General features: G+C 40.7%; 1 protein-coding gene across 7 annotated transcripts in view; it reads left to right on the top strand.

Annotated features, from left to right (window-relative positions):
• The window catches only part of usp54b (ubiquitin specific peptidase 54b), a 362,268-nt gene that overhangs the window by 279,990 nt on the left and 63,777 nt on the right, over nucleotides 1-18,501 (top strand). For all 7 annotated transcript variants that reach the window (XM_060940231.1, XM_060940227.1, XM_060940226.1 and 4 more), the window contains 2 exons: nucleotides 10,151-10,256; nucleotides 11,951-12,097. In XM_060940231.1, coding sequence (XP_060796214.1) covers nucleotides 10,151-10,256; nucleotides 11,951-12,097 — 253 coding nt within the window. The remainder of the gene's footprint in view (nucleotides 1-10,150; nucleotides 10,257-11,950; nucleotides 12,098-18,501) is intronic.

Raw genomic sequence — 18,501 nt, 5'->3', positions numbered from 1 at the left:
CAGCCCTGTGATGACCTGGCGACTTGTCCAGGGTGTACCCCGCCTTTCGCCCGTAGTCAGCTGGGATAGGCTCCAGCTTGCCTGCGACCCTGTAGAAGGATAAAGCGGCTAGAGATAATGAGATGAGATGAGATCAGACATAATGAATTTTCACTACATATGTCCAGGGTGTACCCCGCCTTTCGCCCGTAGTCAGCTGGGATAGGCTCCAGCTTGCCTGCGACCCTGTAGGACAGGATAAAGCGGCTAGAGATAATGAGATGAGAATGAGAACGAACAGAATGACAGTCACTTCCGTAATGTAGGATTTACCCAGGCTGTCCGACATTTTTTACAAGCAGTCATTCATCATGGCCACTAAACCCAATACCAAATGGCAAAAATATGAATGCAAATTCCAGGTTGCATGGGAGAATGAATTTCCATGGATAAGCAAATGTTCGACCAGCCAGTTACACATTTTAAGGTAAAGATACCTTAAATCAGAATATACTGTAATGGACATTTGAGTGTGAAATTAAACTCATCTTCCAGACCATTTCAGAAACAAACTGTACAACTTCTAAAGTGTTTCGTGAAATTTTGCATGACAGAGAATTTGTTTGGTGAGTGTATTTGAATAGTGTGGGAGTGTCTTAGTGCTATTTTGAATTATGTTTGAAATTTTTAAGTGAAAGTTTACAAGTGAATTATCTGGAAAGTGATTGATTTTGATCGAGTTTTGAGGTTTTCAGTGAAAGATTACTAGTGAGTGTATTTTCTCATCTCATCTCATTATCTGTAGCCGCTTTATCCTGTTCTACAGGGTCGCAGGCAAGCTGGAGCCTATCCCAGCTGACTACGGGCGAAAGGCGGGGTACACCCTGGACAAGTCGCCAGGTCATCACAGGGCTGACACATAGACACAGACAACCATTCACACTCACATTCACACCTACGGTCAATTTAGAGTCACCAGTTAACCTAACCTGCATGTCTTTGGACTGTGGGGGAAACCGGAGCACCTGGAGGAAACCCACGCGGACACGGGGAGAACATGCAAACTCCACACAGAAAGGCCCTCGCCGGCCACGGGGCTCGAACCCGGACCTTCTTGCTGTGAGGCGACAGCGCTAACCACTACACTACCGTGCCACCCCTGAGTGTATTTTGGTCGTACTAAAATTTTGCATTCGAGTGAATTTCTTTGTGGAGTATATTTTGATTGGTAGTATTTATAGCGCCATTTTTTAATTTTGTTTGAAAACTTTCAGTCAAAGTTTGCAAATGAGCGATAAATTCCTTTGATGCATTCCGATAGGATTTGGATAGGATTTCTAGTGCTTTTTAAAAATTCTGTTGGAAAGTGTTTAGTGAGAGAGATGCATTTTAGTAGTGCTAAGACAGTGCAGTATTTAATTGAGTTGTTACTATTTTGGTCAAATCCTATTAAAATTTAATTTATATATGATATTATAGTTCTCTGTATTTTTACATGAGCTTACAGAAGGAAAACACATTTGATGCAATCCAGTAATACTTTCATTCACTGTGACTATTTTAAGAAATGATAAACATTCTTCTAAAGCATCACTTGCGTTATTTTCTGTGGGTCTCTGTATGTAGACAGTATTCAGGCATGAGATTTTTCAGCTCAAAATCTGATTTAAGACTTCCCTTTCACTGTTATTATATTAAAATTCAAGACGAGTATTATTTCAGATTTCTCACTCTGAGCTCTCTCATGCCTGATACATGAATCCCATAACCTAGAGTAATTGATAGAACAATATCAACAATTCAAAAACTCTTTAATTGTATAAATTTCAAATGGTTTGCAATTAATTGGGATCCACTGTTTTTTATCGTTTCAACCGCGCATCATACCCTCGTCCAATTGAAAATGTCGTTCACGCACTTTTCTCGCCCATGAGAATTTTGAAAAGTTGACAAGTATGGGTAAGAACGTATCTTTTTTTTTTTCCAAGAATTATTATTATTGCATTTTTCACAAATTGCTACTGTCATTTCGCCAGTTTGTTTACATTCTAAGCAGAAATTATTTTGTCAGATGTTTTGGACAAAATTTTTATTTATCAAATTTGCAAAAAAAAAAATGCTCAGTGAATGTGGATAGAATAAAACAGTTATTCCACCCAATCTTGTCGTACATCGCTGATAGCCGACTCGGCGCTATGCGCCTCATCGGCTATCAGCTCATGTATGACTCGATTTCATGGAATAACTGTTATATACACACAATTGGCTTACTTTTAATGAAAACCATTCTCATAAGAATGTATTATCAAAAGTATTAGCACACCAAAAATGCCATTAAATGTAAACAAGTTGTAATCCCACAACTATCTCACTTTCTTGCTGCCTTTGACTAACAAGTGTATACTCATCTCATCTCATTATCTCTAGCCGCTTTATCCTGTTCTACAGGGTTGCAGGCAAGCTGGAGCCTATCCCAGCTGACTACGGGCGAAAGGCGGGGTACACCCTGGACAAGTCGCCAGGTCATCACAGGGCTGACACATAGACACAGACAACCATTCACACTCACATTCACACCTACGGTCAATTTAGAGTCACCAGTTAACCTAACCTGCATGTCTTTGGACTGTGGGGGAAACCGGAGCACCTGGAGGAAACCCACGCGGACACGGGGAGAACATGCAAACTCCACACAGAAAGGCCCTCGCCGGCCACGGGGCTCGAACCCAGACCTTCTTGCTATGAGGCGACAGCGCTAACCACTACACCACCGTGCCACCCACAAGTGTATACTGATATTCAAAACTGCAAAATTTGAGAAATATATTTATTCATTGAAAAGTAAGTAGCTTTTTCGTAAATTAATTTATGCAATACATTTCACCCATCCTCTTAATGGACTCCCATAATTCTCCCTCTCAGATGGTTATCAGATCAATCTGTCCTACAGTTCCCCTCCAAGTGGATTGAAACAGCAAGACTCGTCTTTTTGTTTTCGCTGTACACAGAAGACATTTGGGTTTGAGATCAAAAGATGAATATGAGATGATTGATCAGAATTTCAGCTTTCATTTCCTGATATTTACTTCTAGATGAGTTAAACAGTTAGAACATGGCACCTTTTGTGGCAGACCACCTAACTTTTAGGTGAGGGGGAAAAAAAATACTGGAACAGTGTTTTGCTTCTTGTGGTATGGCTTCTTTATTTCTGCTCTTCAAACGGTGGATTGTGATTCCGTCACCCCGCCATGCGGACGTTGTTTGTGACGTCACTGACTGTTGTGTTTGGGTTTTTCTTCACAGATCTCATAATGTTTCTTTCATCAACTTTTCATTCGCTGATCTGTTCAGTGTCAGGTTGTTAGTACACCAGTGTTTTTTTCTTTTTCAGGACATTCCAAATTGTTGTATTGGCTTTGCCAGTACTTGTGCACTGGCTGTGATTGAGTTTCTGTCTTTTCTCAGCTTCAGAATGGCTTGCTTTTCTCTCATAGACAGCGCTCTGGTCTTCATGTTTGTTTACCCTTTTTGTCTATTCTCAAGCCAACAGTAGGCATTCAGAGCTAGAAATTAATCTAACAAGATACAGCTGTCAGGCACGTGTTCCAATATTTTTGATCACTCAAAGAAATGGGTGGGTTCAAACAAAAGGTGCCATGTTCTAAGTTTTTAAACACATCTAGATGTAAATATTGGGAAATATAAAAGCTGAAATTCTGATCCATTAACAGCATTTAGCAGATGCTCTTATTCAAAGTGACATACAATGTACCCAGAGGAACCTGGGGATTAAGTGCCTTGCTCAGGCCATTTCTGCTTGGCCAGGGAATTGAACTGGTGACATTTTGGGCTCAAAGCTGCTTCTCTAACCATTAGGCCATGGTTCCCCCCAAGTTCAAATCCAAAGGTCTTTAAGATATAGCAAAAAGACAAAGGAATTGTACTTGCCACTCCAATACTTTTGAAGAAGGGTGTGTGAGATGTATATAAAAGATGTTCTATATAAGGTATCTAAATCAGAGATACTTGAGATCATTTGTCCCAGCAGCTGTTGGGTTCCTTAATAAGCTTTAGGTCATTTTGTTATTTTTGAATTTACAGTATTGAATATACAGTATTGTGATCTTACATTTTTGATATGTGTAATAATGTCTATGTTTACTATTTTCTGTGTCATGTTTTATGTGCCTGAGTGTATATTTGTGTTGGCTAATTGCTGTGAATCAAATTAACCCTAGGAGACATAAAAGATAATCCAATCCAATCCAATCCAATCCAATCCAATCCAATCCAAGCACTATCTATATTTGTATTTGGATTTCAACATGAAGTGGGTGTGGCCTAAACTGGAAGTTTGAACAGGCGTATTTGCAGTGATTTATACAATAGGGAGGGAAAGTAATTTCATCGCCCCCTACTGGATGCGTTCCAACCTATATGGCAAAATGAATGGGAATATCTTTTCAAAAAATTACATTTCGGGTTACACTTCAAAGTTAAGACAATGGCGTCCATATGTTGTGCATGTCGGGCAGTTCTATCGATCCTGGTGATCATACTTTATTTTTTCCACCGATTTGAATTGTTTTGAATGTTTTTTAAGAAGCTGATCAAAGACTACACGGACCCGACGTCGCGTACTGTATGTGACATCACCGCAAGTCTAGCACCTTTCCAAATCTGTAGCGGCCGGTGAGTAGCCTACATCAACATGCCGATTTGTATAGTGTGGTTGGCGGAGTATTTCTGTACCAATAAGAAATGCATTCCTCGTGGGGATAACCATTACAGATCAGATAGCTAAGCCTACTGCTGACGTAATATGAGCGGCTCTGACTAGACAGTTTGGTTGTAGTCCGTTTCTGACAGGTTAGGCGCAATTTCGATCTTTTAAAAGACAGCGAAATTTCACCTGATACTTTCACAGTTAATAGATAATCCCAACATATGCAACATATTTTTTGGAGGTGTACAAGTTCCATGTCATAACTTCGTGGGATTTTAAAAAAAAATCGGGTCTATGGGATTTTCAATAGTATGGCTCTCGGCTTAGGAACGCTACCACTAGGATCGCTGTGTTTCACTTTCCCTCCCTATACATAAATCTTCGAGACATACACATTAATAATTCAGTTTTGTGGTTAAAGGAAAAATGTAGGTTTGCACAATGGACACAATGTTCCGTGAAATTTATAGAAAACTGCAAGGTTAGCATAAACTGGTAAGTGCAGTCCAAATTGTCAAACTAAATAACTAATATAAGAAGCGCTGAAAAGAAAGGTCAGATATTTCAGCATTACAAGTGATGGGACTGTTAAATCGTGCTGTCCAGAATGTGCAGAAGTGCTGAGTGAGGTGGGAAGCAGCAAAGAAAATGGTGAACATTATTTGTCACCTTCACGAAATTGAACTTAAATCAGTTCCAATTTCCACCATGTCACACAGTGGAAGATCGAAAGTGCTGCTTTTTCATTCTTAAATGGTTTCTGGAATATCCCAGAGGATAAAGTTATTTAAAAACGATTACTATGTGCTTGTACATGCGGACTTTTAGACAACTGGATAGATGAGCAATTTTCTTTTCTTTTTCTGTCATGACTAATAAATAATTCCTGAATGTCGCCATGTCTGACTCGGTTAATTCTCCTAATCCTCAGATTTATTTTCAATAATACATACACTGCATACAAATGAGCATTTTAGTGAATATGTCAGTGCAGGAAGTATAATGTATATGTTTGTGCCTGATCAGCCAAAATCTGAACACAAGGCGAGTACAGTGGCCCCTTTCATTTCCAGGGTTAATTGACATTCTTCCATCAGAACCGTCACAATAGGACAATCTATAAAGTCATGCTGTGTTGAGAGCTACAATCTGATTGATTGGATCCAGTGTGTGTGGCTGTTTGTCTCTGTATGTGTGTGTGGAGATGTTGTCGAGCCCTTGGGGGTCTGTCTCGGCACATTTCCCCCATCATCAGGACATGCTGACAATCAGTGCAGTGGTGGAGATGTACTGCTGAAGTAGTGAAGGAAGCGTTGGGAAATATTAGCTTCGAAAACACAGCTACTGCAATTAATGCAGTGATAGATACTTAAATGAAGCGCAGATCCATTTGCCTCTCATGCCTCCAAGTGAATGCTGATTTGTAGAGAACCAGTAACTGCTTCATGAGGACTTTATAGAGGCAACTTATGTGTCTTTTATAGAGACAACTTGTTTGACACGTTTATTAGATACATTTAAAGTGTCTGGGAGTGGTATTTGTGAACTGTCAGCGTTACGAGGAAGATTTATTTAATAATAAGTGGAGCTCGCATCTCATTTGAGCACACAGCTGTGCAGTGGTCAATAAGCCAAGCAGCATTTATTTGTCATATGTACACTTGGGCACACAGTGAAATTTAACCCATCTGAAGCAGTGAACACACACACACACACACACACACACAAGTGAGCAATGAGCACACACATAACCAGAACAGTGGGCAGCTATGCTACAGAACCCAGGGAGCAGTTAAGGGTTAGGTGCCCTTGCTCAAGGGCACTTCATGTTCTTCAACCTTCAGGCCATGGCTGCCCCATGTTTGAACTATGGGGGAAACCAGAGCATCCGGCGGAAACCCACACAGACACGGGGAGAACATGCAAACTCCACACAGAAAGGCCCTCGTCAGCTACTGGGCTCGAACCCAGAACCTTCTTGCTGTGAGGCGACAGCGCTAACCACTACACCACCGTGCCACCCCAAACAGGCATAGATGTGTACTGCTCACTAAAATGTGAATGTTTTATACTAGGCATATCAAGTGAAAATTCTAATTCAATCCAAATTGCTTGAAACTGGTCCCATTGAGGCGGCACGGTGGTGTAGTGGTTAGCGCTGTCGCCTCACAGGAAGAAGGTCCGGGTTCGAGCCCCATGGCCGGCGAGGGCCTTTCTGTGCAGAGTTTGCATGTTCTCCCCGTGTCCGCGTGGGTTTCCTCCGGGTGCTCCGGTTTCCCCCACAGTCCAAAGACATGCAGGTTAGGTTAACTGGTGACTCTAAATTGACCGTAGGTGTGAATGTGAGTGTGAATGGTTGTCTGTGTCTATGTGTCAGCCCTGTGATGACCTGGCGACTTGTCCAGGGTGTACCCCGCCTTTCACCCGTAGTCAGCTGGGATAGGCTCCAGCTTGCCTGTGACCCTGTAGAACAGGATAAAGTGGCTAGAGATAATGAGATGATGAGATGAGATGGTCCCATTGAATTCAGAACAACATACTTTTAACAGAATTAAAATATATTTATCCGTTCTTGAGATATCACAAATCGAAGATTGAAGAAACTGATTAATTTTTAGAAAACTGACGTAATATTCTGTATGAGGATCACATGGTCCAAAATGGGCCACGTTAACCAGAGATCAAAATGTTTTTTTCTTAATAGCTTTTCTTATTTTTCAAGATATTTACATGGAAATCGGCAGGCACATAGATATTTGTATACTAAATACAAAGTTTGAAAAATTAGTAAAAACACATTATGCAAACTAGTATTTAATTAGTATTAATTATGCTCATCAGGTAAAAATGTTAAATCGGTACACTCTTCTTCAAAGTTTCACCAAATGGCTTTATTTGTGCAATATACATATAAAGCTGATCTTAACTCTCATTTATACATCACACAGCAGGAGAAATCAATGTTAATTATAAAATATGCATCAATAAGCACTGAATGTCATTCACATCTACCATTCTCGATGAAAATCAAAAAGTAATAAAAGATTATTTCTAATACCCTCTTTGTGCTCTGTAGGCCTTTGTATTTCTAAATAGGGCCTACTAGTGTTTATATGAAGGATATAAATGATTATTTTGATTAATATTCACAGCTTTCAAGGCGAACCTCGAAAAAACTGTGTGAGCCACATCCCATAAACAATTCACATTAACTGAACTGAAATTGACACTCACGTTTCTGACTTCCGTTTTTTTTAATCTCATTCCGACCACTAAGATCTCAATATTTTTCATCAAAACAACTACAGTTTTATTCTAAAATAGTTATTTATTTACATGAATCAGTTTGATTTGAAAAAAATAAGTAGGTAAAGCTACGAAAAATCACTTCAGTGTCTCCCGTGAATCATAACATCAAAACTAGCTGACGGAAAATTTTGCTGAATCCTTCACCAGAAACAGTGAGAGCGAGAGAACATCCCTGTAAAAGTTATCTGATTGATATTCACAAGTAAAACTGATCAGAACAGAGAGAGGGAGAGCCTGACCGCTTTCCCGTGTACTCCCAAACAGATCTTAACAAGATAAATTTCTTTGGAAAGCAGAAATTATGAGCTTTTTAATGATAGTATTCATGATAGAAAATATTCAAGAGTTAAGCAATGACAGATTTGGAAACTTAGATGAGCGTCTGCATGCACAATTTTCACAGCACAGCCAGCGAGCGTCTGATATGCCTGTTTATACTAATAATTATGTTACATTTTAATTGGTCATAATTGAAGTGTCTATATGTAGCAGAGTGGGCGTGGTCGAGCATCAGCTGTGGACGGATTGAAGGTGGGTCAAACCATCTCACCTATGTCTTGTTACCTGCTGGTTCGACCCGCCTCCTCTCCATCTGCAGCTGATGCTTGACCACTCCCACACAGCCACACTATCTATAATAACAGTCACCACAGAGAAGAGAGTCAACATATTTCCCTGTACTAAGAAAGGAATGAAAAGCCTACTTAATCCATCCATCCATTATCTATTCCACTTATCTGTCAGGGACACAGAGGAAGCTGGAGCCAATCCCAACTGACATTGGGCGAGAGGTGGGGTTCACCCTGGGCAGGACGCCAATCTATCGCAGGGCTAACACAGATACAGACAACCAATTTAGACTATTTCGAGTATCCAGTTGACCTAATCCTAATGACCTAATGTCTTTGGACTTTGGGAGGACACCAAACCAGAGCACCCAGAACCTTCTTGCTTTAAGGCTAACCATTGCACCACCAGACCTCCTTACTCCAAACTTACTTCAAACGGACATCTAAGTGCAGTCTTGGAGAAGTCAATAAATGTATAAAACGCACGATTACAAAACATAAGATCAAAACTGCAATTGTTACACTCTAACAGTGAAGGTCTGAGGATAAAGCAGATGTTTTAGCAGAGAAACATCTGCCTACGTGGTAAAGCAGAGAAAGTTTTACAAGCCTGTTTCTAAAACTTTCCAACTCTGGACTCCAATGGAAGGTTATCAAGTCAAGTTTATTTGTATAGTGCTCTTGACAACAGACATTGTCGCAAAGCAGCTTTACAGAAAATTAAAGACTTTAAACATCTCATCTCATTATCTCTAGCCGCTTTATCCTGTTCTACAGGGTCGCAGGCAAGCTGGAGCCTATCCCAGCTGACTACGGGCGAAAGGCGGGGTACACCCTGGACAAGTTGCCAGGTCATCACAGGGCTGACACATAGACACAGACAACCATTCACACCTATGGTCAATTTAGAGTCACCAGTTAACCTAACCTGCATGTCTTTGGACTGTGGGGGAAACCGGAGCACCCGGAGGAAACCCACGCGGACACGGGGAGAACATGCAAACTCCGCACAGAAAGGCCCTTGCCAGCCACGGGGCTCGAACCCGGACCTTCTTGCTGTGAGGCGACAGCGCTAACCACTACACCACCGTGCTGCCCAACTTTAAACATATGAGCTAATTTTATCCTTAATACATTTATTTATCCTTGGATGAACGCCGATGCCACAAAAATGGTTTTGGTATAATAACAAGGTTATCCTGGTTATTATATCAAAACCTTTTTTGTGGCATCTATGTACCATACGTCTATACCGGTCAAAGCTAACCACACATTTTTCCCTCTGAAAATGTTGTATATTCATGAATTATATGGATTTGGAACTTAATTTGAAAATACCTTTGAATGTTGAATTCATATTGCCATTTTAAAAAAAGATAGCTGCTTCACAAATTACAATTTCTGTCAATTTCCATTCTCAGTAGGTTTAAATGTACAGGGTTTCTCAGGCCACAGAAATGTCCTGATATTTGTATGTCTTGACTGTTGTTGCATAAATGCAGTGGTTTTGCATGCGTATATAGCTGGTGCTTGAGGACATGTTCGTGTCTTTGCTCCTCTGCTGCAGTAACCAGGCCGTGCGAATGCTTGAATGCAGGGAGAAGCCGACCCCGGACATGTTTGGGGAGCTTCTGCGCAATGCGAGCACCATGGGAGACCTGCGTAACTGCCCGGTGAGCGAGCACACACACATACCCACACATATGCTCAGTAACAAATTTTACATAAAGATTGGCGATGAAGAGGTTATTGTATCTGTCCGGAAAAAAACAAACAAATAAAGGAGAGCTGCTTGTTCGACCAGTGAATGTCCCAAAAATGTTAATTTTAGTGACATTTCAAAGTTGGAATGCTGGCAAAGGAGTATTTTCAGTTCAATATATCTTAAATCTCCTCATATTTTCTCACTAACGGAACATCTTTTCACCGGCACCACAATATTTGTTTCTCTCTCAAAAAAAAAAGCCCTTGTAATGTCACTCATCTCATCTCATTATCTGTAGCCGCTTTATCCGTCTACAGGGTCGCAGGCAAGCTGGAGCCTATCCCAGCTGACTACGGGCGAGAGGCGGGGTACACCCTGGACAAGTCGCCAGGTCATCACAGGGCTGACACATAGACACAGACAACCATTCACACTCACACCTACGGTCAATTTAGAGTCACCAGTTAACCTAACCTGCATGTCTTTGGACTGTGGGGGAAACCGGAGCACCCGGAGGAAACCCACGCGGACAACATACAAACTCCACACAGAAAGGCCCTCGCCGGCCACGGGGCTTGAACCCAGGACCTTCTTGCTGTGAGGCGACAGCGCTAACCACTACACCACCGTGCCGCCCTGTAACGTCACTTTTAATGTCAATTTTTTTTCTACTTTGGAAAACGCAGTCGCATTCTGTCACCTTGCGGCTGCTTCACATAGGCTTGCGTATAAACCGTGCACTGGCTTTTGAAAGTGTATCAAGTTTTATGAGACCATGTTGTCCGATCACGAAAAGCTACTGTTATGTTATTGCTCTTTTGCTCACATCTAGTCCATGTGAGTTTCAGACATGACATAGAAATAAAATGAGAGCACTTTTCTCTGGTTAAGAGTATTTCACTGTTTCCCTCGATATTAATCTCAGTTGGATTAATAAGGATCAGGAGATCAGAATTCAGCTCAATGTTACTTATAATTACTGGTGGTACTCATGTCCTGGATTGATCCCCCGAGCTGGCTGAACTGAGATGTAGTTAGGAATTGAAGCTGAAGACTGTTTTTGTGGATCTCTGGCACCCAACTTGACAAGCTTTAGAACACACAGCAAGATTGCTGGCTGATGGGATGCTGGGTGTTGTTTTTTTTTTTGCGCTACTGCTGCAGCTTATTAGTCATTCACTGGTGTGTGTGTGTGTGTGTGTGTGTGTGTGTGTGTGTGTGTGTGTGTGTGAGAGAGAGAGAGAGAAGCAGGGGATGCTCTGTAGCCAGTTCTGAGAAATGCGCTCTTTGTTTTAATCCCTATCCTACCCTGGTCTTGTGCCAGCCTGGTGCCAGCCTGCTGCCTTTTCTCCCTCTTGACTGCACAAAAGCAGAGCTGGGGTGGGCACGGGTCAGGCTGGCCATGCAACCGATCGCCAGGGTTTCCTCCTCCTGTTTCCGCATTTCCACCGCCAAGTAGCTCAGTGGTGGGCAGTGACTCAAAGAAAACTGCTAGAACATTGGGTGCTGAACATAAGGCCTCTCTGGAACTTGTAGCCGTTTTCCAAAGACTATCTCTTTTCTCCTTTTCTCACTCACTGAAGCACATAGATTGACAGAGCCGACCTATGCTTTTTGTCTGAGGCTCACAGTTAAACAGTAGCTCTTCTGTCTGTTTCTCAGAGTAACTGTGGAGAAATGTTGCGCATTCGCCGTGTTCTGATGAATTCTCCTGAGATCATCAGCATCGGCCTGGTGTGGGACTCGGACCACTCGGACCTGGCCGAGGATGTCATCCACAGCCTGGGCACATGCTTGCGTCTGGGGGATGTAAGACGCACACATACACATACAACCCCAAATCAGAAAAGTTGGGATGGTATGGTAAGGAAAACGCAAATTTTATAAAGAAAGCAGTGATTTGTAAATTTACTTTGACTTGTATTTCATTGCAGACAGAATGAACCAAAGATATTTAATGTTTCGTCGAGTCAACTTCATTTCATTTGTTAATATGCATCCATTCCTGTATTTCAGGCCTGCAGCACATTCCATAAAAAGTTGGGACAGGGACAATTTTGGGCTAGTAATGAGAAAACAATTAAATAATGATGTGATTTGAAAAAGGTGATGGTCATGAGTTGGTACAAAATCAGTATCCAGGAAAGGCCTAGTCTTTGGGGAGTTAAGATGGGCCGAGGATCTCCAGTTTATCAACAAATGCATGAGCAAATTCTTGAAATGTTTAAAAACAATATTCGTCAAAGAGAGACAGGAAGGGGTTTGGATATTTCACCCTCTATGGTGCATGATATCATTAAACGATTCAAGGAATCTGGAGGAATTTTGTTGTGTAAAGGGCAAGGGCTCAAGCCTAAGCTGAACACCTGTGATCTCTGATCCCTCAGACGCCACTGCATCAAGAACCGCCATTCATCTATAGCTGATATACTGTAACCACATGGACTCTGGATTACTTTGGCAAACCTTTGTCAAGCTCTACAATGCTCTACATCCACAAACGCCAGTTGAAACTTTACTGTGCAAAAAGGAAGCCTTATGATGACTGTGTCCAGAAGCGCCGTCAACTTCTCTGGGCTCGGAGGCATCTAGGATGGACCATGACACAATGGAATCATCTATTGTGGTCAGAAGGATCAGTATTCCAGATGTTTTTATGGAAGAAATGGATGCTGTGTGCTCCAGACCAGAGATGAAAAAGACCATCCAGAATGTTACCAGGAACAAGTTCAAAAATCAGGGTCTGTCATGGTATGGGGTTGTCAGTGAACTTGGCAAAGGTAACTTAGACTTCTGTGATGGCAACATTAACACAGGGAAGTACGTTGAGATTTTGGAGCAACACACACCGCCTTCAAGATGACATCTTTTCCAGGGAGATTTCAACAAAACAGTGTAAAACCACATTCTGTACACATTACAAAGGCATGGCTGTGGAAGAAGAGGGTGTCTGTCCCCAATAGAGAATGTGTGGTGAATTTTGAAATGAAGAATATGACAACAATGACCTTGTACTGTTGCACATCTTAAAGGAACAGTCCACCGTACTTCCATAATGAAATACGCTCTTATCTGAATTGAGACGAGCTGCTCCGTACCTCTCCGAGCTTTGCGCGACCTCCCAGTCAGTCAGACGCAGTCAGACGCGCTGTCACTCCTGTTAGCAATGTAGCTAGGCTCAGCATGGCCAATGGTATTTTTTGGGGCTGTAGTTAGATGCAACCAAACTCTTCCACGTTTTTCCTGTTTACATAGGTTTATATGACCAGTGATATGAAACAAGTTCAGTTACACAAATTGAAACGTGGCGATTTTCTATGCTATGGAAAGTCCGCACTATAATGACAGGCGTACTAACACCTTCTGCGCGCTTCGGCAGCGCGTTGATATCTGAGCTCCGTATCAATGTGCTGCCGAAGCGCGCAGAAGGTGTTAGTACGCCTGTCGTTATAGTGCGGACTTTCCATAGCATAGAAAATCGCTACGTTTCAATTTGTGTAACTGAACTTGTTTCATATCACTGGTCATATAAACCTATGTAAACAGGAAAAACGCGGAAGAGTTTGGTCGCATCTAACTACAGCCCCAAAAAATACCATTGGCCATGCTGAGCCTAGCTACATTGCTAACAGGAGTGACAGCGCGTCTGACTGACTGGGAGGTCGCGCAAAGCTCGGAGAGGTACGGAGCAGCTCGTCTCAATTCAGATAAGAGCATATTTCATTATGGAAGTACAGTGGACTGTTCCTTTAAGACCTGTTTGCAGGAAGAATGGGACAAAAATAACACCTGAAATGCTTCATCACTTGGTGTCTTCAGTCCCTAAACATCTTTTAAGTGTTGTAAGAGAAGGAATGGCAACATTATAAAGTAGTAAATAATTGATCGTCTCAACTTTTTTTGAAATGTGTTGCAAGAATCAAAATGGAAATCAGTTTTTATTTTGATAAAGCAATAAAATCCATGAGGTAAAATATCAAATAATGTGATGTTGTATTGTTTTGAGTGCAAAACGTTGTTTTAATTTCAAATTCAATGTCAACATATAACGGCCCCAACTTTTTCTGATTTGGGGTTGTACATCCCGCTACCATGCGCTCGGGTTAGGGATATGAAAGTCACCAATTATGCTTTTACTGTTCTGGACACTGAAGAGATGATGATGTATGATGGTGTACTATACAGGAATCTTGCTTTACAAGTTTACTTTCTGCATGCATTAATCTTCACTTAGGGATGGAAAAACACAGCTGATTTTCAAATGCATCCCAAAAATATCTTCTGCATTGATGAGTACCAAACGTTTCTGATTAAATGCTGTCTGAAAATGATTATAGGTTAGAGTTGTCAAAGTTCATTAAAATCTCATTCAAAATGTAATCACTTGAAAGATTGTTTTCCGCTGTTCGAATATTAATTAGCCTGTAATTTATAGAAGAAGAAGGCCTACACTATGTGTCCACACAGTAAATTACACACCAAGATCATATTTTTATCCAATTTACCCACTAAATTATAACTACTGGAACAGTTTATGTACTTTGTTATATTTTTAGAATATTCAAAGCTCGTATTAAAAAAAAAAAAACAGAGGTGGACAAAGTACCCAACTTCATTACTTACAGTGGTGCTTGAAAGTTTGTGAACCCTTTAGAATTTTCTATATTTCTGCATAAATATGATCTACAACATCATCAGATTTTCACACAAGTCCTAAAAGTAGATAAAGAGAACCCAGTTAAACAAATGAGACAAAAATATTATACTTGGTCATTTATTTATTGAGGAAAATGATCCAATATTACATATCTGTGAGTGGCAAAAGTATGTGAACCTTTGCTTTCAGTATCTGGTGTGACCCCTTTGTGCAGCAATAACTGCAACGAAACATTTCCGGTAACTGTTGATCAGTCCTGCACACCGGCTTGGAGGAATTTTAGCCCATTCCTCCGTACAGAACAGCTTCAACTCTGGGATGTTGGTGGGTTTCCTCACATGAACTGCTCGCTTCAGGTCCTTCCACAACATTTCCATTGGATTAAGGTCAGGACTTTGACTTGGCCATTCCAAAACATCAACTTTATTCTTCTTTAACCATTCTTTGGTAGAACGACTTGTGTGCTTAGGGTCGTTGTCTTGCTGCATGACCCACCTTCTCTTGAGATTCAGTTCATGGACAGATGTCCTGACATTTTCCTTTAGAATTTGCTGGTATAATTCAGAATTCATTGTTCCATCAATGATGGCAAACCGTCCTGGGCCAGATGCAGCAAAACAGGCCCAAACTATGATACTACCACCAACATGTTTCACAGATGGGATAAGGTTCTTATGCTAGAATGCAGTGATTTCCTTTCTCCAAACATAATGTTTCTCATTTAAACCAAACAGTTCCATTTTGGTCTCATCCATCCACAAAACTTTTTTCCAATAGCCTTCTGGCTTGTCCACGTGATCTTTAGCAAACTGCAGACGAGCAGCAATGTTCTTTTTGGAGAGCAGTGGTTTTCTCCTTGCAACCCTGCCATGCACACCATTGTTGTTCAGTGTTCTCCTGATGGTGGACTCATGAACATTAACATTAGCAAATGTGAGAGAGGCCTTCAGTTGCTTAGAAGTTACCCTGGGGTCCTTTATGACCTCGCTGACTATTACACGCCTTGCTCTTGGAGTGATCTTTGTTGGTCGACCACTCCTGGGGAGGGTAACAGTGGTCTTGAATTTCCTCCATTTGTACACAATCTGTCTGACTGTGGATTGGTGGAGTCCAAACTCTTTAGATATGTTTTTTCTAACCTTTTCCAGCCTGATGAGCATCAACAACACTTTTTCTGAGGTCCTCAGAAATCTCCTTTGTTCATGCCATGATACACTTCTACAAACATGTGTTGTGAAGATCAGACTTTGATCGATCCCTGTTCTTTAAATAAAACAGGGTGCCCACTCACACCTGATTATCTCGTTGATTGAAAACACCTGACTCTAATTTCACCTTCAAATTAACTGCTAATCCTAGAGGTTCACATACTTTTGCCACTCACATATGTAATATTGATCATTTTTCCTCAATAAATAAATGACCAAGTATAATATTGTTTTGTCTCATTTGTTTAACTGGGTTCTCTTTATCTACTTTTAGGACTTGTGTGAAAATCTGATGATGTTTTAGGTCATATTTTTGCAGAAATATAGAAAATTCTAAAGGGTTCACAAACTTTCAAGCACCACTGTAAGTCAAAGTGCAGATCCCACTGGTCAAATGTTACTCCGATACAAGTGAAAGTTGTACAGTCAAAATTTTACTTAAGTTGAAGTACTGAAGTGTTTGTTTTTAAAAATACTTAAGTATTAAAAGTACGTTTTCTGTCAACGCATCGTTGTATTATTGCCATAACGCTTACAAAACCTAATGCTTCTGAAACAACCGACTGGATTTACTGGCTAGCTTGTAGAACCTGTAGAATAAACGCCTGGTAGAATGTTATAAAATGAAACACAACTGAACTGAAAAGAGCCATGGCCTTGTTTTTTTTTTTTTTAATTGTAACACTCCTACTCGCCCCCACAAAGCAGCATGGTCGTGTTCTGACCCAGCTCTGGCAGTGTGTGCACACATGTACAGTATGTGTATGTTAATCAAGAAGACAGTGGAATAGTTGTAAATGCAGTTTGCTCAGAAAATAAAAATGACAATCCAACCTGAGTAAAACACAGGTCCACACCTCAAGCTTAATAACTGCCCAACAGCAACACTGCTTTAAGTAAGACAAAAAAAAAAAAAGCAAGACCATCATCTGACATCAAAACAAAAAATTCCAGCAATTTGTTGTGACTGACTAGTACAATACTGTCCATCTCACAGGTCTCACGCACACATGCATGCGTGTGTGTATGTATTCATGCACATACTGTATGCATCTGCCTGTGGAGTCAATGTTAAGCTAGCTAGTCAGTGAAGCTCCACCTGACATGCTAGCAAAATCTTTTCAATCTCGAAATCATATCGGGTAGCTAATGTTACTAGAAAATAAAGATTTCTACATTTTGTTTATTCGGCAAGATTCTGCTAAAATATATTTCTGAAACCACTTCAGATAAGTTAATGTTATTCATGTTAACGTAACTCCGTTTTTACATGCTAACTAACAGTGTCCAAGTTAACTAGCTATGTGTTAATGTTAGCCGTGGACAAGGCTGTGGCAACTTGGTGGGCAAATCCATACAAAGTCATTTGACTAACCAGACTGCATAGCTATTGTAACGTTATCGCTAGCTCTAAAAGCACACACAACTTCATTGCAAGCTTTCTCTTGGAATAAAACGTTTACATACCTCAATATGCTTGCAGGTTGGACGGTGAGTTTTTGTAGGCCGTGATGTGCTCCGTTTTAGGTAAACAAAGCAAACGTTTAAAATGAAACGACTCTTTATTCCTTTCAGAAAACTGAGACATGGGTTCTAGATATAGCCATGAGGGCGTGCATTCCTCAGAAGAACCGCTTCCTTCTATTCTGCCATCAACTGATCGTGTTCAAATAACGCTACGGAGAAATCATTGATCTTGATTTTATCCAGTCTATGGACGTGACGTGACCCTAGTGATTACTGATCAGCTGTCTCAGTGTCACCTGCGAAAAAACCAGTCATGTTTTAGAAAAGAAAACAAAAAACATCCACTTTCAAAGCAGCTTCATAGTAACGAGGACCTTGATAGAAGCGTAGTGGAGTGAAAAGTACGATATTTGTCTTTCCAATGTAGTGAAGTTAAAGTCATAAGTTGCCAAAAAAAATAATACTCAAAGTAAAGTACAGATACTCAAAAAGTGTACTTAAGTACAGTACTCAAGTAAATGTACTTCGTTACTGTCCACCTCTGGAAAAACGAAAGTATGGCAAAATTATATGAATCTATTCAGAGCCCTTTTCCTACATCATATAACACTGATTCAGGCAACAGGTTTTGGAAGCGCATATTTTATTGACTAACAGTAGAACACTGGAAAATAAACCTTTCAACGTGGACTTTTCTCTCTGCATAATCTGAACGTTGTGAAATATTCAATTACTGAAGTTCATTCTCCCTTAAAGAAATACAGTAAAACTCATGGTTATTTTTCCCCTATAATGGATGAAATAGATCTTTTTTCTTTTTTAAAGCAGCAAGTAATCATACTGGAAATCAATTATTACGTAGGCTATAGAAATGAACATTG

The sequence above is a fragment of the Neoarius graeffei genome, chromosome 14, assembly GCF_027579695.1.
Source record: "Neoarius graeffei isolate fNeoGra1 chromosome 14, fNeoGra1.pri, whole genome shotgun sequence".
NCBI classification, from domain to species: Eukaryota; Metazoa; Chordata; class Actinopteri; order Siluriformes; family Ariidae; genus Neoarius; species Neoarius graeffei.
Note: the sequence above shows the minus strand (reverse complement) of the source record. Positions and strands in the feature narration are given on the sequence as shown.